The sequence below is a fragment of the Lynx rufus genome, unplaced genomic scaffold, assembly GCF_022079265.1.
Source record: "Lynx rufus isolate CCGP_SWC_20201006 ecotype Redwood Valley unplaced genomic scaffold, mLynRuf1.p SCAF_4, whole genome shotgun sequence".
NCBI classification, from domain to species: Eukaryota; Metazoa; Chordata; class Mammalia; order Carnivora; family Felidae; genus Lynx; species Lynx rufus.
Window position 1 is genome coordinate 63244183 of NW_025814856.1, and position 19881 is coordinate 63264063.

General features: G+C 53.0%; 1 protein-coding gene across 1 annotated transcript in view; it reads right to left on the minus strand.

Annotated features, from left to right (window-relative positions):
* Positions 1-19881, minus strand: part of PKD1L1 (polycystin 1 like 1, transient receptor potential channel interacting) — a 119335-nt gene that overhangs the window by 13893 nt on the left and 85561 nt on the right. Inside the window, exons 38-47 of the mRNA XM_047096626.1 lie at positions 19012-19131; positions 18855-18924; positions 18415-18461; positions 17413-17548; positions 14691-14829; positions 13642-13726; positions 13201-13353; positions 11338-11456; positions 5604-5714; positions 1449-1572 (exon numbers count right to left, since the gene is read on the minus strand). Of these exons, the coding sequence (XP_046952582.1) occupies positions 1449-1572; positions 5604-5714; positions 11338-11456; positions 13201-13353; positions 13642-13726; positions 14691-14829; positions 17413-17548; positions 18415-18461; positions 18855-18924; positions 19012-19131 (1104 nt within the window). The remainder of the gene's footprint in view (positions 1-1448; positions 1573-5603; positions 5715-11337; positions 11457-13200; positions 13354-13641; positions 13727-14690; positions 14830-17412; positions 17549-18414; positions 18462-18854; positions 18925-19011; positions 19132-19881) is intronic.

Here is a 19881-nt window from a genome sequence, read left to right on the forward strand (position 1 = left end):
TTTTATAAAAAAAATTTATTTATCGAGAGAGAGAGAGGAAGAGAGAGAGGGAGAGAGGAAGAGAGAGAGGGAGAGAGGAAGAGAGACAGGGAGAGAGGAAGAGAGGGAGAGAGGGAGAAGAGAGAGAGAACAGCAGGAAAGGGGCGGAGAGAGGGAGGGAGAGAATCCCAAGCAGGCTCTGAACCATCAGCACAGACCCCGATGTGGGACTTGAAGTCACAAATCCTGAGATCATGACCTGAACCGAGATCAGGAGTCAGACACTCAACCGACTGCACCCCCCCAGCAGCTCCTGCTTTTTGCCTTTTTCTAAAGTGTCTCTGGCGTCATCCACGTGACAGCATAGAATACGATAAAAGTGGAATCAGAAACGCAGCCGACCCTCGAACGGCACACTTTACACTGCACGGATCCACTGACAACGTGGGTTTCTTTAGATGAATACAAGACAGAACCGTCAACGTACTTTCTCTTCCTTAGGATTCTCTTAAGGAGATTTTCTCTTCTCCAGCTTACCGTTATTATAAGGACACGGTATATATCTAACATGCGGAATATGTGTTCATCAACTGTTTCTGCCATTGGTAAGGCACAAGGTCAACAGTAAGCTGCCAGTAGTTAAGTTTTGAGGGCATCAAAACTTGCATGTGGAATTTCAACTGCGTGGGGGTCAGCACCTCTGACCTTGTGCTGTTCAAGGGTCACCTCTACGGTGTTTGAGAAATGCAGGACAAAATCATTTTATTTTCTTAAAGAAAGGCAGAACGTAGGGTCACCTGGGTGGCTCAGTCAGTTAAGTGTCTGACTTCGGCTCAGGTCATGATCTCGCAGTTCGTGGGTTCGAGCCCTGCATCGGGCTCGTTGCTGACAACTCAGAACCTGGAGCCTGCTTCGGGTTCTGTGTGTCCCTCTCTCTCTGCCCATCCCTCACTCATGCTCTGGTCTGTCTCAAAAATAAGCGCTAAAAAAAAGGTAGAACATAAAAGATAAACAAGGGACAGGGTTATTATATGAAATGCATATATTCACTGTAAGTTTTTTTTCAGAATTTGGGGAAAGCCTTGCCTCTCTCTGGAAGCTTCCTGGATGCTCCCCCTCTGTCCTGGGGTGCCCTGTGTCCTGTGTCACAGCATTCTGCCCACTGATCTAGCCTTCTGTCCCCACTGGCCCACAAGCTCTGGTGGAGCCACCATGCCCTGCGTCCAGCCCAGCCTGGCGACTGCAGGCGTCCAGACGTGCTGGTGCAGCTAAGGCAGGTGCACAGATCTGGAGCAAATTCGTGCTGGGCCGAGAAGCAGCAAGATGCACCCACAGCCAGGAGCCGCTGGCCCACAACCTAGAAGTCATTCACGAGCATGCAGTGTTGCAGGTCAGGTGTTTGACGATCTTGCCCACCGTGACATACTTCCCCGCAACGACCCCATGTTGAAGGGCGGACAGAAGCCCACCTGAGCACGTGGCACGCCGGCTGTGTGGGCGCCTTGCCCATGCAGGCCATCCAGCAGCGTGGTCAGACTCCAGTCCCACCAGGCCCCCACACTTGTCAGGCCGCCGGAGGAGCTCCTGGCATTCCTGAGCACAAGAGCAGAAACCAAAGGCTATTTTTCTGTAATGTACGTTTCCAGTACCTGCAGGAATAAAAGTGGGGCTGTTCGCAGCACGGGGTATGGTGTGATTCTGGATCGTGCTCTGCTCCTCGGCAATAGGTGGGAAGACCGCACAGTGATGAAGCCACCTGTCCCTTCGCTCACCTGTTCACTGGACAAACTTCACCGTGTGCCAGGCACAGGTGGGGAGAGAGAAATCATGCCCTGGCCCTCTTGTAGGGAAACAAACAATAAATCAAATAAATAAGCGAAATGGAGACTGTGTCAGGGGTCCACATTCAGGAGAGAAAGCTAAATTGTAGGAACCCGAAGGCAACGAGGGAGTGAGCCGCACGGACGTCAGAGGGAGAGTGTTCCAGGCAGGGACGGTGAGGCAGAGGCTTGGACAGGTACGGGCCTGTGAGGTCAAGGAAGGGTGTGGGGGGCGGTGTGGCCAGTGCAGGGTGAGCACCAGGAGGGGACCAGAGGAACAGGGGCCCCAGGACCCATGGGTAGAGACACAGCCCCCTCTCCACACCACTGCCTGATGGACGGCCTCCCCCTTTCTTCCCCAAAGACCCAGAACGGCCACCAAGCCTCCCAAGACGGCCTGAGTGTTCAGTGAATAGGCACAGACCGGGGACAGGATGACATATAGTAGGGGGTCAACAAATGTGGGCCTGGTTTTCTTCCAATTAATTTTTATGACTCTTGTCAGATATCTGTTTCACTTTTCCAGCAAGGAACCGAAGTAAGGGACCACTGGAATTTCGAGCTGACAACACAGATGGTTTCTGCTTGCTCAGACAACGCAGGGAAGCCACGCGCACGGGCCCAAGCCGCACATGGCTGCACGAGGAGCAGACATGTGGCTCCGAGCTGCAGTCGAATGGAAAATGAAATGTTAAACTTCTTTAGAGAGAGGACAAAATACTTTGCCCTGCCTCGAAAACACGTCTTTACATGTGGCTTCACAGAAAGGACCCGTAGCCATGGCAAGGATGGTGTGCGCCTAATACCCCCATGGCAATGGCAACCGGTCTCATGTCTTACTACATCCGGGCCTCCCTCCACGAGGAGGGGGGACCAGGACACTTCTCGGAGGAGGTCATGTTGTGGGAAAGCGATGAGAAGTTAGGAAGTGACATGAACTCCAGTCATCCAAGGACACAATTTCTTGTTCTCCACGTGTGCGGAGAGCAGGGGGTGAGCCAAACAATCCAAGAATGTTCTCGCTCTGTATCAGAGCTACTAAATCAATCAGGCCCACAGAGCTGGCTAAACGTCACAAAAATAAAGTCAGCGGCTATTTTCCACTTACGGCCCTTGGATGGCGTGACTATTTCATGTACTGGCACCTTACTGGGTGGTTTGCTTCTGTTTAACTTGGGACTTTCACGGAGACTTGATAGAGTCCAGAAAAACTTCAGATAAAACTTAAATATGATGGAACCCAATCTCATGATCGTTGTTTTTCTATGACAGAAGAAATCAAGCTGCCCAGCTGCCTCGCTGTGCAGATGGGGATACGCAGGCCCAGGGTCAACAGACTTGCCCGAGTCCCCTACTAAGCAAACAAAGCCCGGTCCCTCAAATAGACGTAGTTGGTTCTTCCTGGATGCTGGCAAACGCTGAACCCTGAAAAGCTGTTGAATTTTCAGGATTAGGTACCAGGGGAGGGTAGGGGGAGAGGGTCCCCCTTGAGGCATCCCAGTACAAGCCAGGACACATCAATACCCCTCCCCTGCCTGGTGGCCGGCACATCCAGAGGTAGTGAGATTTTGCGTTGCAGTGGGAGACACAGGTCTACACAAACCAACGGGACTAGCATCTGAGCCACGAATCCAAGCATATCCATTGCTCTACATGTGAGACTTTGCACAAATATTATCTCAGCTGTGATGTTTCTGATTTGGGGACCGAGAGGAACTTCTCGTATGAGAAGTATGTCAAGTAATGCTGACTTACAAAATAGGAGATCAAAAATAAACGATCCAAGCCAGAAATACCTCCGGTTTTCATCTCCTTTTCCAGAGAGAACCACCCAAATGGTCACTTTGCTTTGCACACAGCGCCGCCTGCTGGCACAACATGTGCTTGTGTGCAAGCGGGCGGAAAGCTGAGAAGTTGGTCATTAATGGAACTAACCGCGGTTGCTGCAAAGGAGGGGGGGCCAGTTGCACTGCTAGAACATTCTCTGGTGAGCAGCTGTGTTCCTGTGTTCAGTACAGAGTAGAGACTCATGAACGTGGACGTCCTGCTCCCAATACTAGTGGGCCCTAAACCTGCATTTGCTAGCCATCATCTGGGTGGGCGTCAATCACCACCTCTCTCATAGAAGACCAAAGCAAATATGTCCTTAAGTAATAGGTAAATTAAATGGATTTGCCAGCCACCCACATATGTCCCCCTGACATCAACAAAAATAAAGTCCATCAAGTTGAATTAGTCAAAGGCAAAAAATTCATAGAAAAAAAATCCAGGAACGTGTTTCAAAATATTCTCCAGAGAGTGGCACCTGGGTGGCTCAGTCGGTTAAGCGCCTGACTTTGCTCAGGTCATGATCTCATTGTTCGTGAGTTCGAGCCCCGCATCGGGCTCTGTGCTAGTTATCTCAGAGCCTGGAGCCTACTTTGGATTCTGTGTCTCCCTTTCTCTGCCCCTCACCCACTCATGCTCTGTCTCTTTCTCTCTCAAAAATAAATAAACATTTAAAAATTTATTTTTTAATATTCTCCAGAGAAAGAAAAAGTAGATGTTGGAACATGGTATTTTATTTCCACCTCCTTGACCACAGTAAAGAATCTATATGAGTTTGTGTCATGCACTTCAGAAATCAAAGCCAAACTTCTTTGAAAAGAACTCTCAGACTGAATATTTTTTGGCAGGAGAAAATAAAGTCACTTAATAACAACTTTCAAAAAAAAAAAAAAAGGAACGGGCACATTAAGTGTCCACATTGATACAGTTCATGTCCCAATTTTGGAACCACCAAAATGTGGAGAAAATTATGGCACAACAAAATGCTGTCCGTGGTTGCCTCTGGATGGTATTTTTTTTGTTTTTTTTATTGAGCATTTTCTGCTTTCTATGTTTCCATTCTTCTGTGTTTACCCACAACGAATATGTACTATTAACAGCAGGAAGAAACAAATGAGCATATGAGAAATGGTAGACAACTCGAGGGTCTTACCACTGCTTGAAACTGCGGCCATTGGTTATGAATCACAGCAGCCTTTGGCTGAAAAACTCAGATGTTCTCCGCAAAAAAAAAAAAAAAAAAAAAAAAAAAAAAAAACAAAAAAACCCCGCAAAAACAACCTCAATAACCTGATTTAGCATCTTCGCGCCAGACCTTAAGGCACCTCAAAATATCATTTTGCTATTAATGAAACTGAGATACTATAAATGTGCCCAAAGTCTGCCAAAAAGAGGCCTCCTGTCAACAGTGGGGACAACAGTGCCCAAGCCAATCTGACAATTTTTTCCAGATTTCACATGCGGGATAAGTGGTGAAACACCCTCTCTGGACCTCAATTTTGTAAAAGGAAAGTGTCCCGAGGGAGAGGATGGATCCCTTTCTTCTCTGACAAATGGCCTGTAATAGCAGACAGACAGACTTTTGTTCGAAATAACAGAGTAGGGGCAGCTGGGTGGCTCAGGGGGTTGAGCGCCCGACTTCAGTTCAGGTCATGACCTTGTGGTTCGTGAGTTCAAGCCCTGTGTCGGGCTCTGTGCTGACAGCTCAGAGCCTGGAGCCTGCTTCAAATTCTGTGTCTCCCTCTCTCTCTACCCTCCTCCCACTCATATGTGCACACATGCTCTCTCTCTCTCTCTCAAGAATAAACAAACATTACAAAAAACTCCTACTGAAAAAAAAAAAAAAGTAACAGAGTAAAGTAACCCTCACCCTGGAACCCCAGGCTCCAGGACCTCCCCGTCGGTGATGCTGTCCATGACAAACCAGTCCTTGGCGCGGTGGCCATGGGTTCAGAGAAGTCTGAGCAAACATCCTACCTTGTAAACTCATTCCGGATAGCTTGATTGAGGGAATATTCATCCTGGGAGACTTTCCCACACAGTACAAACCAATGCAGGAGCAGCATGAGGGTGTACATGCAAACGTCTCTGTAAGAAACACAGTTTAAAATTGGCGTCCACACAGACCCTGTGTGCACAGACCCAGCAAAATATTTTTCGTGGAATGGACCTTTGAAACCCCTGGGTGAATTTTTGTATAAGTTGAAGTATGTACTGAGGTTCTTTTTTTTTTTTTTTTTTTTTCCACACATTGAAATCCAATTTTCCTAGCACCATTTTTTTTTTTAAAGTAGGCTTCATGCCCAGCATGGAACCCAGCATGGAGCTTGAACTCACCACTCTGGGATCAAGATGTGAGCTGAGATCAAAAGTCGGACACTTAACTGACTGGGAGGCCACCCAGGCACCCCTCCTGGTACCATGTTTAAAAAATTTTTTTACATTTATTTATTGTTGAGAGACAGAGAGAGACAGTGTGTGAGCTGGGAAGGGGCAGAGAGAGAGAGGGAGACACAGAATCGGAAGCAAGCTCCAGGCCCCGAGCTGTCAGCACAGAGCCTGCTTGGGATTCTCTCTCCCTGTCTCTCTCTCTCTGTTTCAAAATAAATAAGTAAACTTTTTTTTAATGTTCATTTTATTTTTGAGAGAGAGAAACAGAACATGAGCAGGGAGGGGCAGAGAGAGGGAGACACAGAATCCGAAGCAGGCTCCAGGCTCCGAGCCATCAGCACAGAGCCCGACGCGGGGCTCGAACCCACAAACTGTGAGATCATGACCTGAGCCAAAGTCGGTCCCTCAACCAACTGTGCCACCCAGGCGCCCCTACTGGTACCATTTTTAAAAAGGCTACCCTTTCTCCAATGAGACGGGCCTTCGTGTCCCATCAAAAAATCAACTGAGTGTATTTGTGTTGGTCTGTCCATCTGTCCCCGATCTTTGGGTCTATCACCAATCCCATGGTGTCTTGGTTGCCGAGGCTTTATGGTAAGTCCTAAAGTCAGCCCTCTGGCTTTGTTTGTTCTTTTCCAGAATTGTTCTGGTACCCTAATTCTTTTTTTTTTTTTTTAATTTTTTTTTTCAACGTTTATTTATTTTTGGGACAGAGAGAGACAGAGCATGAACGGGGGAGGGGCAGAGAGAGGGAGACACAGAATCGGAAACAGGCTCCAGGCTCCGAGCCATCAGCCCAGAGCCTGACGCGGGGCTCGAACTCATGGACCGCGAGATCGTGACCTGGCTGAAGTCGGACGCTTAACCGACTGCGCCACCCAGGCGCCCCTCTGGTACCCTAATTCTTGCGCTTTCTATTGAAGTTTCAGAATCAGCGTGTCAAGATCTATGAAAAAGCTTGCGGGACGCTGGTTGGGAGTACACTGAGTTCCTATGGATCACTTGGGAAGAACTCACACCTTCACACAAGGATCCCAGCCAACGGACAGGTCTCTCCGTGTCTTTGTATCTTCTTGGGTGTCTTTCATTAGTGTTCTGTGGTTTTCAGCATACAAATTCTGCACGTGTGTTCTTGGATTTGAATCCAAGAGCTTCACTTCTGTTGTACTACTGTATATGCTATTCCTTTGTGCATTTTAAATTCCAGCTGTTCCCTGCTGGTGTTTGGGAACAGAACCGACTGCAGGGTGATGTTTCTCCTGCAGCTTTTCTCAATTCACGTAGGGGTTCTAGGAGCCTTTTTCACGGAATATTTGAGAGTTTTCTGTACGGACTAGTCCCGTCCTCTTGCAAGAGGCTGTGTTATTTCTTCTTTTCAAACTGGTAAACTGTGTATTTCCTCTTCTGCCTATGGCATGGGCTAGGCCTTATAACAGGAGGTTTAATCAGGGAGAGACGAGGGGACATCCTTGCCTTGTTTCTGATTCCTAAAAGCATGCCCTGGGGCACCTGGGAGGCTCAGCAGGTTAAGCATCCGACTCTTGATCTCAGCTCAGGTCATGGTCTTGCAGTTTGTGAGTTCGAGCCCCATGTCGGGCTCTGTGCTGACAGCATGGAGCCTGCTTGGGATTCTGTCTCCCTCTCTCTCTGTCCCTCCCCTGCTTGCTCTCTATCTCTCTCTCAAATAAAAATAAACTTAAAAAAATTAATAAAAATTAAACCAAATTTAAAAATAAAAGCACACACTGTCTCACCACTAAGTGTGAGGTGTAGGGTTTTCACGGATCCCCTTTATTGTTTTACGGAAGTTCTTTTCTATTCCTAGTTTGCACAGATGTTTTCTCCCCATGAATGAATGTCTAATTTGGTCAGATGGTTTCTTCTGCATCTATCGAGATGATCAGATAGTTTTTCTTCCTTGCTCTGTGGATACAGTGGATTCCATTCACGGTTTCCTGCTTCGGCCTCTCTTACCCCCTCAGGCAGCACCCCTACTTGGGTGGAGGGAACTGGCGCTGTCGCTGCTCCCCTCTCTCTCTGTCCTGCTTCCCGGGGATCCCAGCACGTGCTCTCTTGTCAGCTGCAAGTTAGCACAAAAACGTGACCAGACTAGGACCAGGCCCTTTGGGGTAGGTTCCCTCCTGGGTGATGTGTTTCCCACCAGGAGGTGCTTCCCACCTGGTTCTTTCTTCTTTTCTTCATGGTGGCCTTTGTGGATGATTGATGCTTAGACTCGTTTGTTCATTAAAGGCTGAAAAATTGTCCAATCCTATCATTTTGTTTTCATCTGTTACCTGGAATACCTCTGTAAAGAGAAATATTCCTTCCCTGTTATGTGATTTCCCAGGGGCAGTTTGGGAAGACGGGACCGATACTTTGTTACCGGCTTTTTGAAAGTTGGTTCCCACATACCTGCCGGCGCCAATCAATTACATTTCTGGTGTCACGGCAAATCTATGGATATTTGATGAGCTTTAATTCATTGTTACCACGATCTCTATCGTGATCTCTGATTTCATGTCTAATTACCCATCTCTGACCCACTCAAGCCTCTTCAAACTGGCTTCTGAGTCTAGTTATTGTTTCCTTGCTTACCAAATGTTCCAGGCTTATCTTACACATTTTCTATCACAGACTTGAAATCATGAAATCCAACGATACCTGTTTCTTCTGGGTGGAAAACGGTATTTGTACACCAGGATCTAGGCTACAGTTGCTCATTGCCCCTGGGTTTTTTCTAGGCCTTTTCTTGGTAGACAGATGTAGAAAAAATTTTTTTCCTTATTAAAAAAAAACTATTATTTCATACTTATACTTTTTCTTAAAGCATTTTTTTGAAAAATTTTTCAATGTTTATTTAGTCTTGAGAGACAGACAGAGAGAGAGAGACAGGGCTTGAGTAGGGAAGGGGCAGAGAGAGAGACACACACACAGAATCCGAAGCAGGCTTCAGGCTCTGAGCTGTCAGCACAGAGCCCAACGCAGGGCTCGAACTCACAAACTGTGAGATCATGACCTGGGCGAAGTCGGACAGTCAACTGACTAAGCCACCCAGGCGCCCCTTTGTAAAGCATTTTTAATGTTTATTTATTTTTGAGAGAGAGAGAGAGCGAGCGAGCGAGTGAGCATGAGTGGGGAAGGCGCAGAGAGAGGGAGACACAGAATCCAAAGCAGATTCCAGGCTCTGAGCTGTCAGCACAGAGCCCAACGCTGGGCTTGAACCCAAGAACAGTGAAATCATGACTGAAGGTGAAGTCAGACGCTTAACCCACTGAGCCGCCCAGGCGCCCCAACATATTTACAGTCACTTTTAGTTCAAAGTCAGGACTATAACATTTTAACTTTTTCAGACTCAAATCTGCACCTCCTTTCTCCCACATTGAGAATTAGGAAGTCACAGAATCCCTCATTTGCCACATCCCACACGAACCAGCGCTCAGAATGAAGACAAGAATGCTGCGCTAATGACAAATACCGTTGTGGAACCCGCTGGATGACTTTCTCTCTAGTTTCTCCGTCATTAGGGAGCAGGCTTGTAAGGTCAAATGTTTTCATCTTGAGGCAAATTTTTGAAAATCCTATTCCTTTTCTGTCCCCTAAGTAGCAATTTCCTAAAGTGGTAGGAAATCCCTCGTTCTACTGAGGACAAGCGGATGCACAGAAACTCGATTCCTAGCGGTTGGCCGAGTGGCGGGTAGCCCACTCGTACATTCTTTCCCACCTGCTTCTCTCCTGTAATGGAGAGGTGTCCCCCGTCTGTGCGGACAGTCCTCGTGCTCCAGGCGCCCTGGCCTCCCGCAAGACAGCGGGGTTATTTTTAGGCTCTTTCTGTGGCAGAAGGTCCCGCATGGCCTGTCTCGTGCCTGGGTCGTCTCGAGGTTTTGCTGACGCGCTTCCCGGAGCGGGGCCGCTGGGTCGAGGCAAACGCATCTGTGACGGTGCGGGGCTTCCCAGGTCCCCACGGGGGCGGTTCCATTCCACACTCACACGGGCGCTATGTGACAGCATCTCTTCCCCGTCAGCTCACCCCCAAACCACTGCAGATTTCTGCACTTTTAGTCTGCAATTCACTCGCTTACGAGCCCAAGTGCTATCCTCATCTGTTGGCTCCCTGAGCCCAGTTTTGTTCTAAAGAGTTGTTGGTCTTTTTTCCATTTTTTTAAACCTCTTCGTACGTTAAGATACTCCTCTTAATTTGTCACTGTCTTTTTACTTTACGTATGACATCTTATGTCACACCAGGTGTCTCTTCTTTGAGTCTGACGTCCCCAGATTTGTTTCCTCTTCTATTTCTGGATTTTAGGTCACAGGGATGTTTTCCTCACCCACAGGTCACAGAGAAATTGACACACACTTTCTTCTGGGACTTGCATGGTTCTGCTTTCACATTTAAATCTTCATCCACTTGGAATTTGCACGACTTATGACAAAAGTATCCAGTTATTTATTTGTTTTTATGCTTCTCTCATGACTGTTCAATTATTCCTGGTTAAAAGCTCCCTCGTTTTCCTGAAGACCTGAGATGGTGCCTTCGTCACACACTCGCATCGGGTGGGATTTGCATTCGTGTCAATTTCCGGACTTCCTCATCCATTCCGTCGGGCTGTCTCTTATTCGTGTGCCCAGAGCCACCCTCTTCGGGGGCTACAGTCTTACCGTCACGGCCAGCAGAGTGAGTCCCACGTGCTGGCTCTGCCTTCTGGGGTTTTCCTGGCCGGTTCTCCATGTTCCTTCTTCCACAGTGACTTGATCATGGGCCAGAACGAGTGATGAAGGAGGAGGAAGAGAAAGAAAAGAAAACCAGAAAGGTCTGCTGGCCCTTGATTGAGAGCGCATTACAGTTGTAAGCTAACGTTAGACAGCACTCTAGAAGACGGGTGTCGTCTTCCCAGTCAAGGAGAAGAGGGCATGTGTTTCTAAGTCATCTTCACGTTCCTCCGGCTGCACTCGCTTCTCCTCTACCTGATGCCTGTGTGGGTCTCTTGTGTTTTATTTCCCTGCCCCGCTAAACAGTCCTCTCATATATGTGAAGGGCCCTGCGTTTTGCATTTTCGTTTTATAGCCTGTTACCTGACTCAATTCCCTTCTGCCTGTTTTCTTGTTCATTTTTGTAGGATTTTCTAGACTGTTAGTCACGGCACATGCAAACGGAAAAGACTCAGCCTCCTGCAAACCTGCTCTCTCTGGACCCACCGTCCCCTTGGTGCCCCTCCCCTGCGGCTGGGTCCCCACCCGCATGCCACAACCCCCACTCCCAGGCCACCAGCGCCCCCTCTGCAGGGGGGTGGGAGCAGAGCCACCCCGTCGGGCCACCACCCACCTCAGGGCCACCCGCGTCCGGGTCTCTCTCCTCATCCTCTCCCTGGTGACGCTGAGCTGGGCCGCGGACGGTGGACGTGCCCAGCGCAGGCGGCGTGCTCGCTGTCGGGCAGCCACCATCTGTGGGGACGACAGCGCTGTGAGCCGGGGACCACGGATAAGGGCAGGAGGTCCCGCAGTCCGGACTGTTCATACGGCCTGGGGCTGGGGGCAGAGCCACTTTGTGAGGGTCACATACAGCAGGCGGGCGGGCAGCGGGCCGGTGGGGGGGCAGGTCTCTGCCAGCTCTGGGGACAATGTCACTGCACAGGGGGAGCTGTCTGGCACTGACTGATTACGGGCATGGGTTAGGTGCTCAGGATGCCTAAGAAATCAAAGACCCCTGTCCCGGGAGGTCACGTGAGTGGGGCCCTGGGGCAGGGATGCTCCCACCCCCTGCAGCCGTCGCACCATCCTCAGTCCCAAGGAGGACAGGATGCACCGAGGGACACCTTGGGCGGGGGCACTTGGCCGCCAGCCCCGCATCAGGGCCGCACCTGTGACCGGGCTCGAACCGGAGGCCAAAAACACAGAAGGGCCAGCAGACCTGCCGCACAGGGGCGGCGACTGTCCGTGGGACAGAAGGAGAAAGAAAAGAGACCAGGAAGGTGAGAGAAACCAGAGCCGTGTGCTGAGGGCCACCAAGTGCAGCAGGCGTGTGGCCAAGCCTTGCAGCCCAGAGCCTCGTCACCACCCAGGTGGCCTCGGTCTAATTACATCACTGCTCCCAGCTTCACTGTGACTGATCTTACAGCAGGTGCAGTGACGCTCCCGCTGCACGAGGTGGTGGGAGAAACACGCTGAGTATGACCAAGTGGTCAGGGCGGGGCACACGCACGGCACGTGCTCTCCATCACCAGGGGGCCAACGGGTTACTCAGGCAATCATGCCATAGGCCAGTTAGCCTCAGGGCTCACTGGTCACCTGCGGAAGGACGGCAGTTGGGAGAGAAAGGTAGGGGTGAGGCCCATCAGTGAGCTGGGGCGTGTCCCTGGTCATTCCACAGGAGGACACGACACCTGCCGGGGACCAGCCCGTACCCTTCCGCACGGGAGACCCTCCTCTGCCTTCGTGTTGTCCACCCCACCCGAGAGAAGGCTGCACACACAAGGGGGGTGCTGATGGGAGGAGGGGGAGGAAGCAGCAAGAATTAGATTTGTTGTGAAACGCACATGACTGAGAAGTTCTCCAAAATCATGGCCAAGAATTCTACTTCTTATCTGCTTCAATAGTTTAAAGTAGGCTCATGGGGCGCCTGGGTGGCTCAGCTGGTTGAGCGTCCGACTTCCGCCCAGGTCACGATCTCACGGTTCGTGGGTTTGAGCCCCATGTCGGGCTTTGTGCTGACAGTTCAGAGTCTGGAACCTGCTTCTGATTCTGTGTCTCTGGCTCTCTCTGCCCCTCCCCCGCTCACACTCTGTCTCTCTCTTTCGAGAGAGACATGTTTTAATAAACATTAAAAAAAATAGTTTAAAGTAGGCTCAGGCCATGATCTTGAGGTTCGTGCATTTGAGCCTCATGCGGGGCTCTGTGCTGACAGAGCAGAGCCTGGTTGGGATTCTCTCTCTCTCTCAAAATAAATAAAGTAAAAACTAAAAAAAATAAATACAATAGGCGACTGTTCTTGATGCTCTGATTTCTCCGGGATTGGGGCAGAGGTAAGGAAACAGGTCTTGAGTGCTCACGCATCGCGTACGGGCACGTGAAGCAGCAGAGAAACTACATTACACCCACGGGTCTCCAAAAACGCAGTCGAGTTTGAATCCAAAGAGGAAGTTCAGACCGGCCTGCGGAGGCTGGACCACGGCACCGAGGGCGGCCTCACCTCCTCCATCTGGCTTGCACGGTGGGCCATGGGGGACCTTACACGTCCTTCCAGCTCAGAGCCCAGGTCCTTGGTGGCCTCGCGCAGAGACTCGGTGAAGAAATGTGGGTCGTCTCTCTTTCTCCAGGCAAAGCCCAAGGCCACGAGGCCGACCTGGAAGGAGAAATTAGACAAGGCACCGTCCTCGTCCCCCGTCCCTGTGACCCACGGAGCTGTCCCGGTCACAGGCTCAGGCACACCCTAGTGTCACCTGCCTAGGATTCCCTGCCCACCCACGCCCTGGGAGAGGTTGGTCCAGAGCCTCTGCGTCCCAAGGCTCCGTGTCCTCGAGTGAAAAATGGGGTTGGAGAGATGTCATCACGTGTCACCTGAATGGAGCCCTGGCTCCACGTCTAGGCCCCTGCTGATAGGAAGGGACCCCAGCAGAAGGGCCCCACTCACCAGAAGTGGCTGGGTGACAAAAACACAGCACAGCACGGACAGGGTCAGCAGGTGCAGCCACTGTGCGCATTGTGTCGGGTTAAACCTGTTCCCAGGGAGAGAGCAGCTGTCAGTACCTGCCTATCTGTGCACAGGACACCAGGCCTGAGGGTCTGTGTCGTGATGGTGCGACTGCGGGCAGCAGCGGTGGGCCTGTGGCGGGGAAGAGGCAGCAGCGGTGGGTGCCCTGTTGTTCCGCCCAAAGAAGGGAGTTCTATCTGTCCGGAGGGGATGTCAACCCCGCCATAGAGAAAGGAAAGCCCAGCACAGGGACAGAGATCATGGGCGGGGAGGGGTAATAATAATGACAATAAACTTTGCATCTGCAAAGCACTGAGCCTGGAGGACTTCATTTGCTCCTTCTAAAATCTTACAAACTAGGTACTGTGAATATTCCCATTTCACAGAGGAGCAAACTGAGGCACAGAGAGTTTTTTTTTTTTTTTAAGTAACTTGTCCATCATCACCAAGTGAGTCAATATATGCATGAAGAAAGGGAAGAGTCAAGGGCAGAGGGGCAAGTATCTTGGTTTTATGGCTGCTCCTCCTGGGCCCACAGGAGCCATGCTGAATGGCCCACTGAGGAGCAGGGACCCAGATGGAGAGGCCACCGTACGGAGAGAATCAGAATCCCTGAGATACGTGCATCTTCAACAGACAGGGGTTGAGGGTTCCTCGCTGAGCCAGTAGCCTGGCTCAGAGCCCAGCTTCTTGGGAGCTTGGCCGCTGGACCTCTCCTTCCCGAGGAGGGTCTCGAGGCCTCGGGTGACACCTGGGGCTCCATCTGGGTCGGGCTGCTGTCCCAGAGCTGGCCGGCCAGGCCCTGGGGCTCTTGGGGATTTGTGTCCGGATTCTTTGCCCGCAGGGCCGTGGGAGGGAGACCGAAGGACGAAATTAGCAACGGCCACATCTGGGCTCACACTTTGCGTTCCCAGAAATGCAAGGAATCTTTTTATCAATGAGAGACTTTCCCAAAGGCCCGAGGATAATTGAAAACCATGACTGCTCACCTGTACCCCAGAAATGCCGTCCCCAAGCCACAGGCCACAGACACCATCCAGCAAGTGGCCCACGCTGCGAAGCCTGACCAAGGCGGTGGTGCCCTCGGCCACTGGAGCACAGCAAGTCGTCCAGACCCACTGGTGGGGACTAAGTGGGAGCAGGGAAGAGGCACACGTGTTAATAGACCTCACCCCTGCCATCTGAGTGTGCCTGCTAATTCTATGTCAGCGGGACTGGGTCATGGGTGTGCAGACATTTGGTTGAACATTATTCTTGGTGTGTCCACAAGGGAATTTCCAGAGAGATGAACATTTAAATGGCTGCACTGAGGAGCACCTGGGTGGCTCAGTCAGTCAAGTGTCCGACTTTGGCTCAGGTCATGATTTTGCGGTTCGTGGGTTCGAGCCCCACATCAGTCTCTGTGCTGACAGCTCAGGGCCTGGAGCCTCCTTTGGATTCTGTGTCTCCCTCCTCTCTGCCACTCCCCCATTCGTGAGCTATTTCTCTCTCTCTCTCAAAAATAAACATTAAAAAATTAAAAACAATAATAAATAAATGGCTCCACTGAGTAAAGCCAGGTGCCCACCCACTGTGGATGGACCTCGTCCAATCAGGTGAAGGCCTGAATACAACAAGAGGCCCACCTTCCAGAGTAAGAGAGAGTTCCTTCTGCCTGACGGCCTCTGAGCAGAACATCTGCTTTTTCCTGTCTTTGGATTTGAGCTGAAACATTGGTGCTCCTGGGTCTCCAGCTTGTGGACTGTGGGTCCATGAGAACTGCCAGCTTCCATGAGCGCATGAACTAATTCCTGACAGTAAATCCTTTTATATATACACACACCTCTGCACATATGCACCGTGTTATAGGATTTGCGTTTCCGTGTAGAGCAATGAGGTCTACAGAGCGGCCGGCTGCATGCAGTAACCACCGTTTCAGTCTGGGTGAAGTGGGGACACATTTCTCATATGGTCATTATCAGGGCAGAGTGCTCTTTATACTTAGGATTTTCTACCAGAATTATGCCACAGTCTGCTGCTGTATCTGCCTCACAATTTATAGTTTTCACTATGTGTATTGAGGAAGAGGAGGGGAAGGAGGGGAGAATCAGAACAAGAACAGAGAGGAGGGGGTGGAAGGAGCAGGAAGGAGGAGGAGGAGATCAGGGCCAGAGGAGGAGGAGGAGGAGGATGCAGGAGCAGGGGGAGGAGGGGGAGGAGGAGGGGGGAGGACTATAAGAGCAGAGAGGAGGTGGGCAGAGCAGGGGGGAGGAGGGGGAGGGAGGAGGAGAAGGAAGGAGCAGGGGGAAGAAGGAGGTAAAGAGAGGGCCAGGAGAAGAGCAGAGAGGAGGTGGGAAGAGAGGGGGGGAGGTGGGGGAGGGAGGAGGAGGGAGGAGCAGGGGGAGGACTACCTGAGAGGAGGAGGAGGGAGAAGAAGAGGGAGAAGGGGGAGGAGCGGGGGGAGGGATAGGGGGAAAGAGTGGGAGAAGCAGAAGGGAGGAGGGAGGAGGAGGGAGGAGCAGGGGGGAGGGATGGGGAAAGAGTGGGAGGAGCAGGAGGGAGGAGGGGGAGGAGGAGGAGGAGGACCAAGAGAAGAGCAGAAAGGAGGGGGAGGGAGGAGCAGGGGGAGGAGGGGGAGGAGCGGGGAGGAGGGAGGAGAGAGGGCCAGGCAGAGGAGGAGGAGGAGGGGGGGGGCCACCTGGGAGCAGCGCCTCTCGCAGCTCCTGTGCGTAACCTCTCTGGAGCCGAGCACTTCATCAGAGGGTCCCCACCCCCATCTCATGTCTCCAAGAGGAGGCCGCTGGAGCCCCGCTTTCTCGGGTGATTGCTCTATAGGAGGATCCCAACCCGTTCAAAGGCGGAAGGCGGTGCGGCTCTAGGGCCACCGCCAGCAGTGGAAGCCGAGGAGCACCTGCTGGGGAGGAGGTGCTAGGCAAGGGGGGGACCCTTGGTGCATGTACAACGGGCTGTCCTTCCTTGATGACCTCCTCAAGTCTGGTCTGCCGGGCTGAACCCCCAGGCTCCCGGCCCCGTGTGCGTGACCAGCTGTCGGCCGCAGGTGGCCGTCCTGGGGTGAATGTGACCTCCAATTCCCGCGGGGCGGGCACCTGCACTGCACGCCGCTGGCCCCGGGCCTCAACCGGTCACAGAACCCAGGTGCTCGACACCCCATCCCCCACGTGTGGGGTGCTGTGCCCACCACCGGCACCAGCCCTACCAACACCGTCCGCATGGCAGCATCCGCGGCCGGCCTGCAGCCGGGACTCGAGGCCCTGGGTGGCCTGAAGCCAGGAAACACCACTCACACGGCCCACCACCCCGACCCCTGCAGCCACGTGCACCTGCCGGCCCAGGTCCCCGGCGGCCCCTCAGATGGCCCTGACTGGCTGCTTGGCTGCCCCCACCGGGACCCCGTCCCTGCCGGCTCAGCGCTCAGCTCCTGCCTGGTCTGGAGCTGCAGCTACCCACTGCTGTGCAGCAGAAATAGTTGAAAGCGTCAAATCTCAGAACACTCAAAAAAAAAAAGTTAAGTCTACTCCTGACTTTTTAAAAGGCATGACCAGACCCACATAAGTAAACACTGGAAACGGCCAGGACTTTGGAACAAAACTGATGGCTGTTTCGATGGGCCTGGTTCACGTGTGACCAGAGCGTCCAGGGTCATTGGGCCCGACTCCCCAGGGGCCCAGGACAGGAGGGGGCCTGGCGTCGCACACCCAGCCCCGACGTCACCTTGTGCCCCCTCCTCCCCCTCGGTCCGCTGGTGGGGGTCAGCTCCGCAGGCCTCTAGCTCCGGGGTCGGACCGCCTGCATCGCCACCGCCTGCCGCCCTTCTGCGGGCCCCGGCGCACCCAGGGAGAGTGTTACGCTGCAAAATACAAAGTCAGGACGAGGTTAACATCTCAGTGCATTCCGTCCTCTGGGGCCATACTGTGTCCTCTGAGCCACGGCTTGTGAGTGCTCTCAGGGGGTGGGCCCGGACCTCCTCAAGCCTCAGGCTGGGCAGGGGTCTGGGGAGGAGGCATGTGGCCCTGGGACTAGATCTTCTGCCTCTACAGAGAGCTGTGGGGTGTCACCTGCCCTCCAGGGGGCTGACCTGGACCTGCCAGAGCAGTGGGGCTTTGAGGCTCACAGCGGGAGGGCAGAGAGGCCTCGTGGGGGTGGGGATCGGGCATCTCCAAGCAGGGGAGCAGAGGGGGAGAGCGTCCTGGACTCATGCCTGGGGACAGAGTCTCGGCAAGGAGGCAGAGATTCAAAAGCGTAAGGAGCCTCCTGTGCCCCAAACGCTGGCCCAGACAAGAGTCACATGCCTGCAGCACAGTCACACTGGTCCCCAAAGAAGAGCCATGATGTGGATGAGCAACTTCGAAGCTGCCTTTCAGCCTGCCCTGGGTCACAGGCCGTGTCTGCTTGTCTGGACTTGTCCTGTGTCCCCTCTCGGGGCCCAGGAGCTAACAAGGGCCTCTGCTTCAAGCGACTTGTCCCCCGGACACACCCCAGGCCCAGCTTCCAAACATCACTGCTTGTACACACGTGGCTTTCCCGACTCTGACAGCCACAGCCCTTCTCGAGTGGCCTCCACGGGGACTGCTGACAGCTGGCCTCTCTCCCCGCAGGACCTGCCCTGCGCACCGGCCCCAGCTGTCCCCATCCCTCCCTAGGCCTGACCAGCCGTGTCCGGGCCACGGCCAAGGGAGACAGCAGAGAGCCAGCCCTGTTGGCTGTTCTGTTTACCTTGTGTATCTTCCGAGCCTCTGGTGTCCTGCCATGGGAGTTAGGGCCTGATTTAAAAAGAGTCAGATTTAGGACATTAAACCAGGGATTCAGGATTCTCAGGGAGAGAGCCTCCTTCAGGACATGCCCCTCCCTCTGACCCCAGCAAGATGGGTCCCTGAGACCCAGGACCCGACTGCCAGAGAGGCCCTTGCATGTGGCATCTTGGCGGGGGCTGCACAATCCCTTGTGAGGGCTCTTAGCGCACGAGATGACGCTCGCTGTCCCCACAACAAACACAGTGCAAAGGACGCAGGAGACGCAAGGTCTGTGCAGTGCACTGGCCTCTTGAAGAGGCTCAGCCAGGACGGAGGGGGCCCTCCTGGCACCTCCCCGTTCAGACCTCATCCTTGGCTGCTGCCGTGACTTCACCTTTCAGGCTTTTTTAAACCCACACCTACCCTGTGCTGCCCCCATGGGCGCCCTCCTCAGGGGCAGGCGGGGCTTCACTCGGCGTGGCCCGCTGGGCTCCTGCGGGAGAAGGTGGCTGTTCAGGCAGGGGTCCCGAGGCGAGGGAGGACCCGGGACAGCAGGACCAGGTGGACGGGCTGCGGGTACCTGGCCGAGCCTCAAGAGCAGCGACAAGAGCTGAGCCGCGGGAGACGCCAGCAGGGTGCACAGGAGACCCGTCTGGAAGGACCCAGTGGCCGTGTCGGGGGCGCCCAGAGCCCACAGGAGCTGCAGGAAGACAGCAAGACACACGTCCCCCAGACCTATTCCGGGTTTAGCTACAAAGGTGTTTGATGTGTGTGTACCCCACGTTTAACCAAAGCCCCTCTCCCTGAATCCTGGACCTTTCATAAAAAAACAGAAGAATCACAAGGAATCTTTTTGCTTTTCTGCCATACGCACCTCTGCAGACTGAACAGACGTTTGCCGGGTGCCCCTTCTTGCAAGGCACCTCTCGCCGCACCTGACCGGAAGGCACCCGTGTCCCCAGTGCGTTGATGAGCCGAGAAGATCACACACCGGGTGACCCCAGAGGGGAGGGCAAGTTCAGGTGTGCTGACCTTGGGCCCATTCCCGTCCCAGGGGGACAGGGCTCTTCCCTTCACGCTGAAAATACGTACCGCTGTCCTACCAACTCCACACACCTCTTACTCTTTTTTTAAAAAGCTCTGCCGATCCATTACTGCTATCACACATACTGGGAACACCGTGCTCCCAGGTGGATACTTCGCCGGACAGGACCCCTCGGCACGTTCCCAGCCACTGCAGGGACCACGGACGGCCTCAGGTTGTCAGAAGCAGCAAAGCTGACTCTCTTCCCGTACCCCGAAGTCACCCTGTGAGCTCCCCACAGGAGAGCAGGGTCTCCGCTCTAACTGCCTGAGCTCAGGTACAAGTAACCTCTCCATCACATGAGGGACGGCCAGGCCAGCGCTGCTAAGGGCACGCTAGCATTCCAAGGGCAAATGTGGCCGTCAG